General features: G+C 35.7%; 1 protein-coding gene across 1 annotated transcript; it reads right to left on the bottom strand.

Annotated features, from left to right (window-relative positions):
• Positions 1-245: 245 nt before the first annotated feature.
• On the bottom strand, positions 246-4,732 carry LOC149594094 (uncharacterized). The gene is made up of 5 exons (XM_089861279.1): positions 4,609-4,732; positions 4,129-4,232; positions 2,442-2,544; positions 1,154-1,310; positions 246-331 (listed from the first exon to the last, which is right to left on the bottom strand). Exons 1-5 carry the CDS (start codon positions 4,645-4,647, stop codon positions 246-248), a joined length of 489 nt encoding a protein of 162 aa, XP_089717405.1. The 5' UTR covers positions 4,648-4,732.
• Positions 4,733-19,730: the final 14,998 nt, after the last annotated feature.

The raw sequence follows: 19,730 nt of genomic DNA, 5'->3' as shown, positions 1-19,730 counted from the left end.
AATGAGGTAAGCTGTAAAAACCGCCTCTCACTGATACAGTTTGGAAACACACAGTCCTTATTCTGCACAATTTTACGACCAAATTCCAATAATTTGAAGAAAATTGAACCGTTACGCCATTAGATTTAAAAATTTCAAGTATTATACTATATTTGTTAACTCGCAGATGGCGTTGGCAAAACCGGAAATTACAGCTTAATTTGTCCCCAATTTATTTTTCTCTCTCAAACTTCCATCCCCTCCGCCTATCTTTCAACCCCCTTCTTGTTACAACTAGTGGATGTCTCGGTTTGTACGTGCAAAGGTACGGCTGTTAAGTCTGGATTGTTCACTATTTCGTTCATGAATGGACCAATACGCAAACATTACACTAATTATGTAACTCTATACGGAGCCTCCGAGATATCTAGGCCCGTGCGTGTCGATTTTTATGTGGGGAAATATCCAGTTTCATAGAGGAAATATTTTCACCCAATATGTGTTCTAGATGGCGCTTTTATTACAGTTGCGAAGGGGGTCTTCCATAAATTGTCGTTGATATTTTAGGGGCCAATTATAAAAATTTTATGAAAGAGAAAGGTTTCACCCTTAAATTAACGTAATTGTTTTAGGCGCTATTTATTTTTTATCGAATCTTTTGGTTAGATTGTGTGGCCAACAAAATTAATTATGAAATTTTAACATTGTTGTTTTTTTAGTAAAACAAAACTTCTTGAAGTTGCTAATTCACAGTTTTATTATACCAAGAGGAATTTTTTTACTCGTTCGTAACCTTTAATTTTTTTAACCTTAGCTTTTTTATCCTTTACTTCTTTGGCATTATTGTTTAATAAAGGTCTTCGGAAATTTTCTAAAACTTATTTTTATTTTACGATACTAAAAGCGCCCCCAAGTGAGAAAACACGGCGAACTAAAGTAATTAAAAAAATATTCGCGCTTCGCGATAGGCACGGGCCTAGATATCTCGGAGGCTCCGCTCTATAAGCTAAACAATATTTACGGTTTTGAAGAATTCCAGATACGTAGTGCCACAGAGAATCGCTTAAAGACAATCGCTTATTGTAACGTTTATTTAAATTAAAACCATTGAAGACGAAAGTGATGAGCGAAAGTAGTAATGTTACGAAAGACGTCACAATCCATACTTTCGTACCAAGACCTTGAATTGAGAGCATCGAGGTACCGGGACCAAGATCTCTATCCATGCATGTAGAAATAGCTACGGTACCCAGTTCAGTTATTGATGGCAGATGTGTTGCGCTAATGATTTCGTTACTGATAGGGTATGTCCTTGCTGTAGTTCCAATTACCTCAAAAAAAATCATATATGATCTTAAGAGCGAGAATGATTTGACCGGAGCCTACGCCATATATCGATTAGACATAAATTTTAGCCTGAAGATGAACCGTTTGACGAAAAAATCGAAACATTACGACGAATTTAATTTATATGTTTTAACGGAAAATAGGAGAGCAAACAAGTTGGGAAACCAATAATAACCTCTCCGTGTCGAGACGAGGGCCTACATTTTCAAACAAAAATTTACTTTCTAAACAGAGGTCCATGTGCCAATGAGAAAAACCAGTAATACAGTTCAAATTTGGGGAGATATTGCCAAGGGCATTTGTTAAGGTTAAAGCGTTTAATCATTTTCTATGTATCCTCAATAATTATAATCTAACACTCAAATGTGGATTTAACATTCGGCTCTCTCTGAACCGTTAAGACCTCCTAAAGCCTGGTTTTCATTGGGCCAAAACGCGGGAAAAACCGCGTTCCGCGCCGTTTTTTTGGAGGTAACTTGCCGCAAAATTTCGCGTTTTCTGGGCGGCAAGCACGGAATTGGTTTTCTATTTTTCCGCAAATTTTTAGGGAAAGGAAAGCGGTGGCCAATAGGAATCGACGAATGCTCGACGTCATAGGCTTGGTTTTGATCAGCTCGCGAGAGGTTTATTTTCGACGCCATTTTTTTATTTTGTTAAATAAGTTTGGCTTAGTCGTTACTTATATGATAAAAATGATAGCTTTTACGAAGACAATAAATTCTATGAAAATTGATAGGTAGCTATTGATGCATTTTCGACATAACTGGTAAGCCTTGGTCTCCACGAGCTCGCACTCTTTCATTATATTACAAGTTTTAGTGAGAACGTTTTGCCGCCAGTTGAACGCTCTACATCTCGCGCCACGATTATCGCATCGCGCGCAAATTTTATAAATCTTGCGATAAATTTCATTTGGCATGGAGCGTGCCACGACAATTTTGTCAACACGAAGGCAGGGCGTTACGCGGTTGGTCAGAGGTTCTTATTTCAAATTTGAATTTTAAAATCATTCGGAGATATTTCCTGGATGTTTCACTATGCAGAATGGTCTTATAATATGTAGAAGAATCGATAAAAAATCACTTCATTTTCCATTAAATAACTAAAGTTCTTACTCCACTTTCTATGTTATTCAAATGACCCAGTTGCTCAGCCATCCAATTTTGCGATATATTTCCGACCGTTGATTTTAGTTGACTTGGATCCAGAAAAGTCAATCTTTATAAAAATAAATGTAGAATTTAAGTCGTATTTCATGTTTCTCAGGCAAGGATTAAAAATAAAACAGCAACAAGATAAAATAAAAGAGACTATAATAACTGGGAGGGTTATAATAACTGGGAGGAGTGAGGTGAGAGGGAGTGTTAGTCTTATGTTAAAGAAGCAGTAATATAAATGGAAGGGGAAAAAGAACAGAGGGAAGAAATTTTTATCTCTCCCTCCCTCGATTCTAGGTAATGCGCACGCACAAGTGGCATCGGTTACTCGGTTACTACACTACCGCCAGCTCCCACTTCCAGTTCAAAGCCTGTTTTTAAATTTGACGCATGCGCGCCGACACCGTGGCGAGTGACTGAGCCAGCACCGGAGAGAGACGAGTTTAGCCACGAAGCCAACCAACCCGCCTATTCGCATTATTACTCCTTCTCTCCTCCCTGATAATACATCCTTTCGAAGATTCTAAGAAGGAAAGGCGCAGGGGTAAAACTCTGCCTTCCATCTCGCATTTTAGCGCCTGCGCTGTAGGCGTTTTGGATCTCAGGGTGCGCAAACACGACACTGGACACACCGATACTAAGGGTTGCCTACCCCCCTTTTCCCGTCGAAAGGGTGTATTCTTCTGCTTCGGCGTACTGCGCCTCGTTTGAGGGGTTAGATTTCTACCCCCTCTTAGGATAGCCTCCTCACAGCTTTTAGAGAGAGGACGTGGAGAGGCTCCTTCTCCCACAATCCCATGAGTAGCGCTACTTTCCAAAAGCACAATATTTAACCTCTAGCCTCCTGATTGGGTGCTTGAAGTTTTAGGGGGTAAAAAACTGGAGGATCCCAAAACGAGGTAGAAAACAGGGCTAAAGTAAAATTTTGACCCCAAGTATTATTGTCTCTTCTATTTTCTCTTGATAGTCATCAGTAAAGATATTGTTTTAGTACTTATTTAAGGTGCACCTCGTATCAGCAGTTCCCAGAAGAACACTCCCCTAAATAGCAGCCGCGATTCCAAAAAACAGCGGCGTTGTTCAAAATTTGTTCGAATTTTTTAAATAATTCTTAAAAACATTAGTATATTGGGGTTTAAATAATTAACCAAACCCAACCTACCCTGCCTAATACTATTGGGGTTCAAATAATTAACTTTACGCTGACCCGACCTGACCCGACCAGACCTAACCCAACTTAACCCAGCCTGACCTAATACCATTGGGGTTCAAATAATTAACGTTACGCTAACCTAACCTAATGTAACCAAATCTAACCGAATACTTTTTTAGTTCAAATAATTAACTTTACCCTGACCTGATCGAATACCATTCAGTTCAAATAATAAACTTTTACCTACCCTAATTATCCATATCTGACCTATAGTTCTATTTGAGTTCATATAATCCAGCCTTCACCATAATAAGAACTGTTGTAACGATACGCCGCGTTTACGAGAACCGCTGTATCGGTAACTACTGCTGTAACGGGTAAACTGCCATTTCGAGAAAGCAATATTTAGGGAACCGCTGTTATGAGGACCGCTATTTTGAAATCCGCTCATACGGGAACCACTCATTTGAGGGCTTCCCCTTATTTACTTACCGCACATTCTTCAGGTTCAATAAAACGTACTGTGTCGCTGAAATTGACACGCTGTCAAGTATGAACTTTCCACTCATAAATTCTTGAAAATACTTTTTAGCTGACTGAATAATAATTTGGGTTGCTTATCGGAAAATTAATTTGACGAAACTAATAGCGTTTTCCATTGGGGTCGCCTGGGAGCGCTCCAACATAGCTCCGTATTTTTCAGAGCGGTTTTATTACGTCACCAGGCGCTCCATTTTGGTCGCCCCGTCTCTAGAGTCGGAGCAATTGGGAGCAAACCGGGAGGGAGCGACTGGAGCATTGGAAGACGGGTCTCCGTCTCAGAGCCGCTCGTTTTTCCCCATTAAAAGACGACTGTTTTTCTCGAAGCACTCTGGGAGCGCTCGGATCATTCCAATGGAAACCGGGAGCGCTCGGATCATTCCAATGGAAACCGCTATAAATAATGCAAAGAGTTCAAATAATATTCCTTACCCCTACTGGCATCGTAAAAGAGAATATGCTCGAATTCATCTTCGATAAATTATCTACAGTTTTACGAATGATAGGAAATATTAAATTGCAGCAATTAAATTCTTAATGCAGTTTTTAGTGAAATATTAATTTGTCTTATAAGGTAATTTTTTGTTGTAACTTTCAAGGCCAATTCTAAAGTTAAATGATGGATATCGTGTAATCAAGTTTGAAAAGTCGCGGTAACTGCGTCATTAAGAGAAGCTCCTTGGCGGAAACTGCTGTTCATTTCAAACGCAAATGTTTTCACTTTGTTATTTGTCGTATTGCCGATATGAAGTCGGAAAAAGCCACTTATTTTTCCGCTCCGCTAATTTTTTCGATTAATAAAGTTAGTTTTGCGTGCAGTAAAGTTATTGATCTTACTCTAAGACGCGTTTGATTTAGTTTTTCGGAGTTAGTCAAGTTTTGAAACTTACAAAAGTTTTAACAATGTATATATATATATATATCTCAATTATTCATGTTTTTATCCAAGTCATGCGAATTTGCTGCAGCTAAAATGAAGAATAACTTCGCCTAACTTTGTTCCTACAAATCGATACCCTTGAAATGACGTCGAAAAGTTGTACAAGTGCGTGTGGTAAAAAAAAAAAAGAACTTGGTGACAGGATTCTTCTAAGTTAAGGTTCTGGAACTTCCAAGAAAAAGTGTTGCAATTAACATTTATACTATCAACAAGCCTAAGGGAGGGTGAAGTGGAAAATAAAGTGATTTTTATTATCGACTCTTCTACTAATTGTAAGACCAATCTGCATAGTGAAACATCCAGGAAATATCTCCCAATGATTTTAGAATTACAATTCGTTCGAGATTTATGGATAATTTTTAATAAGGACCTCCGACCAATCACGTAACAATCTGCATTTTTATTAACAAAATTCTCGTGGCACGCTCCGTGTCGAATGAAATTTATCGCGAGATTTGATAAAATTTGCGCGCGATGTGACAATCGTGGCGCGAGACAGGGAGCGTGCCACGAGAATTTTGTTAACAAAAAGGCAGGGCGAGCTGGCTCTGTTAAAATATGTTTAACAAAAATTGCTACTACCAACGTTAGTGGTTCAGTAAAATCCGCTCGGTAAAAAGTGAAGAAATCGTTATATGCCCACTTTTAGATGCTAGAGAGAAAGCAAATTTTCCCACGCTTTATTTCATGTAAAAATACAACGGAACGCTATTGGTGGGTGGAGAGAAGAAAGACTAAGAGAAAAGCACTATTTCAGTGACTAAACTCGGGAGTCGTAGTGGCTCGATGTATCTCGGCTTTGCTCGGCTCGACCTTAAAAAAGCTCGAACGTTAATTAATCAAGCCGCCAAAGTGTCGGCTCGGCCCCAACTCTTGAACGGTATGTTATCGATTGGGCGTGTTATCAAAACAGCATTGTCCAAAACGGCTTTTTCATAAGCGCGTTTGCCATTATAGCCATTTCTCGTTTTAGCGCATTTTGATTACAGCGTTTATATCTTGAGCGTACGAAAGTACGCCTTTTCCAAAATTTTGTTGTTTATATTCATTAACTTCCCAAAATAATGTGCCTTTTCCAAAAAATTATATTTTATATTTACTTCCGATATAACATTACTCCTTTTTGCATAATATTGTTCTTTGTCCTATATACTTAATATAATAGATATTTCCCTCCCTATCAATCACAGTTTGGGCGGAAACAGCAACCGCTGTTTTGGGAAATAGCGCTGTATTGAGAAACGCGGAAACAGCAACCGCGGTTTTGCTTGTACGCGGTTTTGCAAACCGCTGTTTTAGGAACCGCTTTATTCCAAAACGCTCTTTTGAAAACCGCTCAACTACCCGTGAACCCTCTTGAACAGCCCTAGTTGATGGGAAGTTCGCTCAAACATCCTCGGAAGATGGAACTATTTTCCGTTAAAGCAGGGAGGAGAGACTGGTTAAAACAGTCTTGGGAGTCTATACATATCGGTACAGTCCTAACCGTTAAATTCTGAGAGAGCGGTATATAGCTCTCTTAGATAAGACTTCATACTGCTCTTACTGTACAAGGAGGGTTTTTTGTTTGGATGCAGTTTTTTTTCTATTGTATTAACTGTTTTGAAAAACTTCCGCAGAACTACAATTCGGGCCCTCAATATGTGGTTAAAATTTCAAAGAGATCCATTAATTAGTTTAATTTGTAAAAAATAAAGTTGCTAAGGGTGGTTTTCATTTCCATAAAATTAATCTCAGATTTTGACGAAAATCTCCATGGAAATAACATGGGAAACTTTCCAAACTTACCCATTTTGTCCATACCCTTATAAAAATAACTATACGTTAAATAGATATGAAAACGGTCTTAAATGAAAGCCCCATATCTATAATTGGCGCCTATTTTTCATCAAGAAAAATTAAGTTTAAGAATTGTTTTTCGTAGCTTAGTTACATGCTCTGACTTACGTGGTTTACCCAGAAACTATGGAACTTGCGACTTTTTAGCGTGAGTTATGTAGTGTATAAAGCCACTCTTGAACTTGGTCGTTTTACCGCGGATATAGTCAAATTCTTAGAACAAATAGCTTGCTTAATGGACATTTTAACTTTTCCCTGTACAGATTAAAGCTAATTAAACTGCATTAACAATAAACGATTATTAAACTTGATTGTCATTTAAAGATAATTAACTAGATCCCCAATTAAAGATAAATAAAGTAGATTACAAATTTAAGGTAATTAAACTAGATTACGAATTAAACGTACTCAAAATAAATTATCAATTAGAGCTAATTAAACTAGACTACCAATTATAGGTTATTAACTAGATTACCAATTATAGGTTACTAACTAGATTACCAATTATAGGTTATTAACTAGATTACCAATTAGAGGTAATTACACTAGATAATCAATTATGGGTAATTAAACTAGATAATCAATTATAGGTAATTAACTAGATTACCAATTAAGGGTAATTAACTAGATTACCAATTAAGGGTAATTAATCTAGATTACCAATTAAAGGTAATTAAACTAGATTACTGACGACTGGTAAATAAGCTGGATTACCGACGACTGGTAATAGAATCGGATTACCGACGACCGGTAATCAAGCCGGATTACCGTCGGCTCGAATTTTAGCCGGATTACCGACGGCTGGTAATTAAGCCGAATTACCGACGATTGGTAATGCAGCTTGATTACCGACGATTGGTAATGAAGCATGATTTCCGACGGCTGATAATTAAGCTGGATTACCGACAACTGGTAATTAAGCTGGATTACCGACAACTGGTAATTAAGCTTGATTACCGACGACTGGTAAATAAGCTAGATTACCGACGACTGGTAAATAAGCTAGATAACCGACGACTGGTAATCAAGCTTGATTACCGACGACTGGTAATTAAGGTAGATTACTGACGGCTGGTCAAAAGCCAGATTACCGACGGCTGGTTATTAAGCTAGATTACCGATGGACGGGCAACGCCCTAAGACGTTTTCTCTCCTATGTTTTCTAAACAATTTTAATTAATATGAAGACTGAAGTGACAGATATTAATAAAAACTGTCATTGTAGACAAAGACCGGAAAGTGTAAGTGTAGAAAATTAGTTGCCTGAAGTAATATATATTGATATATGTATTCCAAAAGGGGGGCTGAGGCGAAGTTCCTCGGACCTGAGCCTGCAGTTCCTATCCACCATGGCATCATTCGCCATAGGATTCACAGCCGAATGTCTGCACTTCAACTGCAGCTCTGGCTTGACATGGATGGGCAGAGACAAGCCAAGGAGTTTGTCCCGGGTCCTTGCATTACTAGGGCAAAGGAACTGCTTGCCCTTACCAAAAGCAAAATTAGGCTGGTTACCAGTCTCCTCACAGCACACTGCCGGCTGAATAGACACCTGCAATATTGGGCATCGTGTATGACCCACTTTGTAGGTTCTGCGGGGAGGCAGAGGAAACCTCCTCCCATATCTTCTGCAGCTGCGACTACCTCGCGGCCATGAGGTTTGAGCATTTCGACATGCATACTATGGAACCTCACGAGTTCTCTACTGTCTCGGCCAATCGGATTATCCGATTCATCGAGGCGACAGGACTCTACGCAGTCTAAGCAGCTAGGGGTGCACAAAATACCTTTGGTACCGGTGCTTGACGTGGCGACGCGTCACCCCTTTCAACATTAACATTAACAATATATATAGAAATTTTCACTTTTGAAGACATGATTATGAAACATCAATTATTCACCAAAATTTCATTTTCACAAAATATTTTTCAAAAATATTTATCAAAGTAGTTCAAGAAAAAATGTCGACTTTAAGAATTTAAGGGATACTAGCTTGATACTAGGCTTTACTTTCGACTAACATTTGCTAATATGATATTTAAACACTAGATGTCTGAAAACATTTCTCTAGAAGAGTTTAAATTTTTATATATTGAAATTAGAAATATTTTTTCATTGTGATTTAGTTATTAGTTTCGAAAAGATCTGTAGATTGATCGTGATCTTTGAGAGCTATACAGCACGTTAATGTTTAATACTTCGAAAACTTTACAATTGAAGAATACGTTTTGTTAAGTTTTCATACGGTTTTATTTATCAGCTCTCATCGATTTTCTGTCCATTTTATTCTCTTTATAGGGCCAAATTCTCTACCTAATTGTAAATTTTTGATAGAAAATAAAATGTTAACGCGTACATGTTTCTTGTTAAAATATTTTACTGAAGTAATTTTGGTCAAAAAAGTAAGATAAGAATTTTTTAAAATAATTGATGTCATATAATCGTTTCTTCAAAAGTGAAAATTTGAATATCTGTCACTTCAGGCAGTTAATTTTCTACACTTTCTGGTCTTTGTCTACAATGACAGTTTTTATTATTTCAGCGTTGCAACATGGATTCCGTTTACCATGACATCAGGTTTTAATTTCATCTTTATTTCTAATACGCACAATAACTTCGCTCAAGCTCTTAATTGGTACAAACTTTCTATTAGGAAATACTTACCTCTGTTTTAAGGCCTGCGCAACTGGATTAAAAATCGTTCCAAATATGCTGCCGAATAGCTGTTCTTTCTCATGTTCGAGTGTAAAAATATGGAGAATTTACGTTATCACAATCCTGGCAGTTTTAGTGGCGTTCATCGGGAATAATTCTGCTTCCCTAGGCGCTTATCTCCTGTAGACTGTATTCTCCAAGGAGCCAGGGTAGAAGCTGGTGAACGGTGTGGCGTGCAAAATTTCAAAAGACAAATAAGAGGAATTAATTAACCAGAGTATATCTCTTTACCCAATCAATTTGGACTTCCATACATGATTAAAGAAAGATTAAATATTAACTAATTAATAATTCGCGTCAACATTTTCGCTGGTTCACGGGCCTAAAAACCACAATAAGCGTGAGTAGAGATGCGAGTCGGTAATTTACAATCCGTAAATTACCAGTAATTTATCAAATACCGCGTAAATAAGCATATGAAAATATAAAATACCGTAAATTAGGGTAATTTTTGTTATTCCGAAATTTAATCGGAAAATTACCATTTTTAAAAATTACGGTAATTTCACATCTTTAAGCGTGAGGCCTCGAAAATTTAATGAACACAGTAGAGCATACAACCGACACGGTGCGATTTGGCTGAGCTACGGGCCCAGATTTATGTGTGAAAATATGCCATAGTTAAGAAGAGATATCTATACTATAAAATACTGTGAATATAAGTTGAGGACAAAAAATCTTTTTATGTTATACTCTGGTTGATTAATTCTTTAATTTAATTACTTATATAAAACTATATCTTTGGTTTTGGTCGCAACTGAATAATTTAAATAATTCCACCGCGATCAATAGCGTATATGTTGAAACGAGTGTATAAGGTGTGGTTCCAACGGTATACCACTACTGCCACAGCGTGTATTGCAGTCTATAGCAGACTGAGGAAAATCATTATTTTAAACTGGACATGTTTTCAGTAGAACCATAGCACTTTTATTATTAAAGCAACTAGATTCTGGCCTCTTAAAATGGGTAACCTTGGAACGTTTTTAATTAAATAAGTTGACACAAGGCCCGTAGACCTTAAGGCATTTCAATTTTAAATTGGCCCAATTTTTAACTTAACATTTGTTCAGGGCCACCTCGTTAATTCTCAACCTGAAACTACATAATCACGGGCTCAATTTCATTCTTAGGGTGTTTTGGAAAAATAACTTTCTACTCTTATAAGTTTCCTCTAATTTTTCTGGTGACAGAGAAATCTATATTAATACTTAAAAATTGAACCAATAGGAGCAAGAGTTACCTGATAAAAAATGTTATATGAGGGCAATTAAACAATTTTGTAGCTTGCGAGCATTGCCCAGTGAAGAATAGCGCGGGGCTGGGAGAGCTTTTAATTTGCTTGGAAATCTACCTACCGGACTGAAACCGTTGGTAGATTTTTGTTTGGACTATGCGGACTTGAAGGGCTTGTAGTAGTGCAAATGAGGTGGAAACTTTAAGTTATATTTAGAAATAAAGTTCATTTATTACACTCAAAGTTTTACTAGGGAGTTGCTAGTTTAAAAAAAAGGGTACGGCCTACTATAAAGTGGAGACCCTTTGGTCAGAGAGCTAAGGTAAAGAATGCATATATCTCCCCTTTATAGAGGGCATCATTGCCGTCACAGTCTTACGTGACTTCGCAGGCGAGGTGCGGTTTTGGATACTTTGGGGACGATCGCTTTGGCCCATGACGTCAATGATGTTTGTCAAACTGGGGTTTTGGGGAAATAGAATGAGTTTTATGTTGGGTGAATTTTAAGGGGTCTTGACGTTTTATTAAGAATTTATAATTGGTTTTCGTATTGGGGTTTCATTTGGTTTTCGTATTGGGGTTTCATTTGGTTTTCGTATTGGGGTTTCATTTGGTTTTCGTATTGGGGTTTCATTTGGTTTTATAAAGTGGGGAAATTTGCTTTTCTCTTATTTTTCTTAGGTTTGAATAGATGTTTACAAATTATTTTAGGATGATTTTGACAGTGGACTTAAATTTTACATATTTTACTTGCTCCTTAATCTCTATCGGAAAACTGACAAGTTCGATAAACCAGATGAAATGATTGTTGACAAAATAATGACGCGATGCAACAGAAACTCATCGCCGAAGAGGAGGAAAAAAGTGATTACGCAGTCACGAGCCACCACACTTCTAGTAGACATGGAGAATGCCAAGCACAGTCTTGGTCAAATGAAAAAGTGAAAGATATTAACCTTAAGATTGTACATGAGCATAATCCTCAGGAATAACCTGGGCAAAACGGAACTAAGCAACAAGGACGACCTAACAGGAATAACAACGGCAACAGCAACGTTCTTCACAATGACAAACCTCGCACGAACCTGAGAACACGACAGAGGTGCCAAACCTATTCCAGATAACCACAGGGGTTCGGAATGTCCCTGTATTAATGCTATATGCGGACGATGCAATCGTACAGGCCATCTAGCGAGAGCGTGTCTAAATCCAAATCTTCCTATGAAGACCAATTCCAACATTCATCAATCAAATCATATAGGTGACATCGCACCCGACGGTAATCTCGAGCACGTGGAACTTGATGAGTATTATGTAGACGTGTATCACATTAGAGTTTTTTTCACCAAAATTTCTCTTGCCCAAAAATATTTTTCAACATTTAGTACATCTAGAAAAAAGAGTATCTACAAGAAATTTTTAAGGGATACTATAGTTAATTGTCCACTAACATTTGCTTTTAGGTGGTTCAAATACTCGGATATTTTAAAAATTGAGCTTATAAATTTTTATACAGTATTTTGATTGATTTTCGTTGCTTTTTAGTATGGCCACATATTGCAAGGCAAAATATTGAATTGTCTAATATACAGTAGTTCGTACTGTTATCAGCTTTTACAACTTCAATTACAATTTTATTTATAAATTGGTAATGTAAATTTACCCATTCGTCAATAACAGAATATTATTATTTCCTTTTGACTGATTTGTTCCGAATAATATTTGCGTCCTCACAATCAAAAACGGGTGTGAAGTAGGAAAGGAATAGAAACCATCCTTGGACAGGATGAATGGGTTTAAAGAAAAATCTCCTTCCTGTGTTTGAAAAGCGTTCTTTGTATTACTATAGGTAGGCGAAGCTGGTCGCGTATTTCTAATTACACAACGACTGAGATTTCTCTGGAGCATACCGAGAATCCCATTCCACGAATTACCAACTTTCGCACCCCAACCATGTTCCGTACTGGGGATGGTGGTAACGCTGTCAAAATATGTTGATTAATGCGCTTATTGGATTGCAACAACAACGTGAAAACTGACTCCAAATTTTATTACTTGATATTGTCAAAACCTTTTAGAACACGGAGGAATTTTATCATATAGCCACCTACCACTCCTTTACCATTCGGCGAATACTAGTAACAAAGACAGTGTATCAAATTCATGCTCAATCGATTAGCATTCGCAGACTTTAGTGGTCGGCGTTTGGACAAGATAATCCACAGAATTTTGATTTATCAGTTATTCATGAATAATAATCAGATAATTATTCGTGATTAAATTGCATTAATCATAGACTTCCCGTGGATAATTTCAAATTATGAATAAAGATAAAACAAACAGATATTATCCTATCCAAATGCCGACCACTATTCGCAGTTTAGTTAAGATGGAGTCTAACCAAAATCTACGAAACCTTAATTGGGATTGGCATAAGTGAAAATTGGTATTGTTTGAGGAGTGGCATGAGTTTCAAATTTAAATGCTTGAAACTCACGTCATGAAAGACTGCTGTGTAGTTTTTGCGACATCCATGAAATAATACTCGTGTCAACGTGCTTTCAATCAATCAAGGCAATCTTAACAGAATATTTTGGAGTGAAATCAAGTGTTATATAAACGCAGTTAATTGGGTTCGTTCTCAAGTTGAGGCGTGCTAACGATTTGGTAACGGCGCAACATTTACTTCACATGAGTTGAATTTCTTTTGAAGGGATCTATCTATCCTCGCAAACGAATAACGAACGCAAACAGAACTATCAGGGAATAAGCTATACGCATCATTTAATTTAATTTTCGTACTTTCGCAATAAGAGCGTTACTTTTTACCTCTCCGAGTGACGATGACGTCACGGAGAGGTTTTACACAGGACGTGTCTGCGTGTGTGTCTGTCACCACCGGTCACCGCGTTCGCAGTTGGCAAATCGGAGCAAACGGCAATTTCCGGACCGCAGTACACAGAAATTATGAAAACTTTACTTCATTGCTTTATCTATCTTATTTAAGGGACCGTCCATAAACTACGTCACACAAAAAATGGCATTTTATGACCCCCCGTCCCCCCAGATCAGACGTAGTTTATGGACGGTCCCTAACGCGAATCATTAGCTAGTCGTTACGCCTTCATCTGCTGACTAACCGCCAAATCTTTCACTCAAAACCCTCAGTATTTAATGGCTTTTAACAGCAACACCCTGCACTAATCTTTTGTGTATCCCACATACACACCAATCTATCCTTATTGGCTTCTAACAACCACCATCTACTGGTCTTTCGTCTTCTATACCACATAGACACCAATCTGCAACATCGGCTTCTAACACCACATCTACTGGTCTTTCGTCTATACCACATCGGCACCAATCTACAACATTGGCTTCTACTCCATCAACAACGTTAGGCTTAAGATGTACCCGGCGAGCGGCTATGGTTACGAGAAACGTCTAGCCAGGGATAAGGGAGGTGAGATGGATTGGAAATGTTGATGGGCGACCTGCGGCACCGTATCTCTCCCAGTGTACCTCGCGCACGCCCTTACCCTTCGGTAGGCGATTGCTAAGTGCTGCCGCGTAGCGCCATTTTATATGCACGAGAACTAGCTTCTATTTTTAAGATAGAGGGAGCGTCCTTTACAATTTCCTCCGGTACGACCCTACCAAACCGCTGAGGATGCTGGGAGGACTACGGTGCCGTAGGTGGGGGTACAGAGGCAACGCTGTAGGTATGGGGGTTTCCACTCCATTCCTCTCTCCTTCAAGGTCTAGCCTCCCACTGGCAGGGCTTACAACAAAGGTTCACGCAATTGCGCATTTTCTTATTCCTTAACAAGAATCAATCGCGTTATATACCCTACAAAAGTTCTGAAATAGGTGTTCGCTAGAAGTCAAACTCTATGTTTAAGATGATTTTAGGAATAAAGTTTCTTAAATCGACTTAACTATAGTTAATGTAAAATACTGACGATTAAAATAATTAATATCAGTTATATTTATTTAATTATTTAAGATAAAACTTCTTTCTTTGAAGTGACACGAGTGAGAGTTTATATAGAACGAGTAATGAAGATTGCATCTGAATTGAAACTTTATACGCATATCAAAGTTAATATAGAACGAGTAATGAAAATTGCATCTGATTCGAACACTATAGGCGTATCAAAGTTAATATAAAGCGAGTAGGATGAAAAAATCTCTTACAAAACGATAACAATTTCTTTTTGCAGAATTCTAAATGAAAATATTTTAAATATATTTCGGCATTACGATTCTTTTATTAGTTGTGTAGCTATAAAGCTCTGTCTCATCTCAATATTCCAGGAACATCTTTTGATATTAATATTTCAAATTTGGTGTTTACTTTTTAATTCAGCTTTACTACATTTATATATATAGCGTAAACGTAAATTTAGACTCCACTAAATAATATGGATGTTAATACTTTATTTTTCCGTAAAAGTTGTTACGATTAGGTCTATGAATTAAGATACCAAAATGGGTCTTCTTTCGTGTCATTTTTAGGAGGTTTTAACGGTTTAGAGTGAGCCGAATGTTAAATACAGAAGAAAGAGACTGATTTAAGTGATAGATCTGATGTCCTTTAAAGGAATTATTCTGGTTATGTAGTAAAATATTTGACACTTTAACCTTTACAATTGCACTTGACAATATGTCGCCAAATTTGTGATATTTGTTTCCGGTTTTTCTCATTGGCTGATTGACCTCTGTTTAAAAAGGAATTTTTTTATTGAAAATGTTAGCCCTCGTCTCGACTCGCAGAGGTTTATTTTGGTTTCCCAACTTGTATTTAATTTGTGGCATGAATTAATATTGTGGCGTGTCACAAGTTGTTGTTCCGAAAATGGGAACAATTGATTTTTTCCAACATTTTTCCTGATTAAAAAATAAAAAAAAAAAAACAGTAAAACTCTAAATCTAAGCGCGTTTCAAAATAAACCAATTGTTACGTCAACCGTGAATCCACCCTAGTAAGTATGTGCAGGATTTGAAATTTTTGTTATGATTTGAAATTAAAAAAGTTGTATTCTTTTTCCGGAACATTTCTAAGGCAAAGTCTCTTTCAAAATAAATTTTCTTTGTATTTGAATTTCAAGATACGACACTGTTTCTTCAAAATTTCTTGCTCTGAAATTTAATTCCGATTTTCGTCTCTTATTTGTTACGAAATGTTAATTAGCCTTCGTTGTGGCTATAAATTTACACTCAATACACCTTCAATTAAACACACTTGTATATCACTATATATTAGTGCAAGAAACAATAAATCGCCACACATTTCACAACCCCTAGGATGTACGCATTCATAAAAATTCATAAACTGACCTTTAAATTCAGACCGATTGTAGACAGCATTGATTCCCCTACTCTGCTACTCATAAGATTGCCAAATTCTCAACTAAAAAACTGACTTTTTTAACTGAAAAACATGACCATACTATTAAAAACGCTAATGGACTGTTAAGTGATTTAAAAAATCTTGAAATTAAACCTAAGGATACGTTGGTGTCCTTTGACGTAGTTTCAATGTTTACCAGTGTGCCAAATGAAGGAGCAATTATAGCACTCCGAGAAAGATTATCCATGGATCAAGTTCATGTAATTGGTTGAGATTTGCATCGTCAGCCCTTTCTTCATGGGTGAATTCAAAAATATACTCCCAAAGGACAGGTTTAGCGATGGCGAGACCTTTATCACCTCTTCTCTCTGACATTTACATCAACAAATTAAATCGCGCTACTCAATCAGGGAGTGTTGATCTAATGCTAAAAACCCGTCATACAGTGGCAAATGGGAAAGAAAGTGGGAGTAGGAATTTTTATCTCCGTTTCACAATGTTAGCTAACAATCAACGTCTGTTGGGAGGAAACCGAGGCTTAATAAAAATGCCAAATTGTTTTTGTAATGGTTGTAGGAATGATTCAAGGTATTCGCTTTAAAATATATGAAAGGAATATCCTTCCAAAGCCAAAAACCCAGATAGAAAAATGTAAAAGATGGATATTAGCTTGTGGAAGACCGATTTCCACTAGCTTCTATTCACTTTCAATAAATTTCAAGCTATGTTTTTGGTTTGTGAAATGGTTTGAAAACGATATTTACCATGTCGGGTCTTGTTAAATGCTTAGGGTTACTTGAACAATTAAAAAACAACACTTCTTATAGTTAACCATGGCAGAAATTCAAACACGACCTTCCCCTTCAAAGCCGGTTTTTAAATTTGACGCATGCGCGCGGACACCGCGATGAGTCCCCGAGAGAGAGACGAGTTTAGCCACGAAGCGAACGAACGCGCCTATTCACTTTAACACTCCCTCTCAAGTCTCTCCTCCCTGACTCAATTCCCCATTTAAAATTAACTTCTGGAAACGCTATGTCGATGAGATCCTAGCAATTGGGCAACATCAAATATCAGATATTGATAAATTCCTGAATTATATCTACACTATTGATCAGTGTATCCAATTCACGGCGGAAATGGAACTTAATAATGAATTACCATTCCTCGACATACTTAATAATAAATCCAACAACCTCTGTCTATAGAAAACCATTCTCATAAGGAATCGAACCATCCACTTTCGCAAAAACTTACAGCGTTTCACTCCTACATCAATAGAGCGACATTAGTTTGCTCTGACCAGGATTGCCTCAATGAAGAAATTCGCAAGATTAAAGCCATCGCCAAAGATCGAGGTTTCAAAGAAGACTCCTTAATTCGAAGCATTGACCGCGATTAAATTTACAGCAAAACAAAACTTCCGAGAGAAATTAAGCCCAAACAAATTATTGTACTATATATATACTATTGTATATATATATATATTATTGTACTATATATATACTATTGTATATATATATATATATTATTGTACTATATATTTTAAAAATATTTCTGAATTGATTGGTAATGTGTTCAGCCAAATCGATACAAAACCTATATTTAAACAAGTAGGAAAAATTCAAAATTCCTTAGGTTCTTCGAAAGATCCGATCCCTATCTCGAATAAATTTGGCATCTACCAATTTATAGGTAATGAGGCTCAGATTAAAGCAAGTAGTCCACTTAGCCTTGCGTAACCGTATCGTTACCGTTTTAAGTTCGTAATTCATCCGAAAGAGGGCGCCCATTACCTAAGTCCGAAAGAATTGTTTAAGAAACGCTATCAGATGGCGTTCTGTACGTATTTGGATACGTGACGTTACGTTAACGGTACGGTTTCACAAGGCTTAGTGGACTACTTGCTTAAAGGTGTATTTAACTTTTGGTTCGCTCGGAACCGTTAAGGCCTCTTTATTGCTTTCGTTTGTTTGCAAAATGTTTTTCAAAAATTGATTGAAATCTAATAAAATGAAAAGATAAATCTAATAAAATGAAAAGATAAATCTAATAGAATGAAAAGATAAATCTTAATAAAGTGAAAAGATAAATCTAATAAAATGAAAAGATAAATCTAATAAAATGAAAAGATAAATCTAATAGAATGAAAAGATAAATCTTAATAAAGTGAAAAGATAAATCTAATAAAATGAAAAGATAAATCTTAATAAAATGAAAAGATAAATCTAATAAAATGAAAAGATAAATCAAATAAAATGAAAAGATAAATATAATAAAATGAATGCACAAATCTAATAAAATGCAAAGATAAATCTAATAAAATGCAAAGATAAATCTAATAAAATGAAAAGATAAATCTAATAAAATGCAAAGATAAATCTAATAAAATGAAAAGATAAAACTAATAGAATGAAAAGATAAATCTAATATAATGAAGAGATAAATCTAATAAAATGAAAAGATAAATCTAATAAAATGAATACCCAAATCTAATAAAATGAAAAGATAAATCTAATAGAATGAAAAGATAAATCTAATAGAATGAAAAGATAAATCTAATAAAATGAAGAGATAAATCTAATGAAATGAAAAGATAAATCTAATAGAATGAAAAGATAAATCTAATAAAATGCAAAGATAAATCTAATAAAATGAAAAGATAAATCTAATAAAATGAAAAGATAAATCTAATAGAATGAAAAGATAAATCTTAATAAAGTGAAAAGATAAATCTAATAAAATGCAAAGATAAATCTAATAAAATGCAAAGATAAATCTAATAAAATGAAAAGATAAATCAAATAATATGAAAAGATAAATCTAATAAAATGAATACACAAATCTAATAAATTGAAAAGATAAATCTAATAATATGAAATGATAAATTTAATAAAATGAAAAGATAAATCTAATAAAATGAAAAGATAAGTCTATTAAAATGAAAAGATAAATCTAATAAAATGAAAAGATAAATCAAATAATATGAAAAGATAAATCTAATAAAATGAATACACAAATCTAATAAAATGCAAAGATAAATCTAATAAAATGCAAAGATAAATCTAATAAAATGAAAAGATAAATCTAATAAATTGAAAAGATAAATCTAATAATATGAAATGATAAATTTAATAAAATGAAAAGATAAATCTAATAAAATGAAAAGATAAGTCTAATAAAATGAAAAGATAAATCTAATAAAATGAATACATAAATCTAATAAAATGAATACATAAATCTAATAAAATGAATACATAAATCTAATAAAATGTGAAAAGATAAATCATGAATTCACTAGAAAAATATAAAAATCCGACAAAATCAAACTAAACCCGAAGAAATTAAATTCGATTTTGAAATCTCGAACGCTTTTTAAAAAATATCTGACCTTCGCTGAAAGTAAAACCAGTTATTTGGTCCGTAACGTTTATATTTATATTTATTTTTATTATTTGTACACGGATCAA

Source organism: Phalangium opilio, unplaced genomic scaffold, assembly GCF_054372755.1.
Source record: "Phalangium opilio isolate 3A_F unplaced genomic scaffold, DU_Popi_V2 ptg000390l_1, whole genome shotgun sequence".
NCBI lineage: Eukaryota > Metazoa > Arthropoda > Arachnida > Opiliones > Phalangiidae > Phalangium > Phalangium opilio.
Note: the sequence above shows the minus strand (reverse complement) of the source record. Positions and strands in the feature narration are given on the sequence as shown.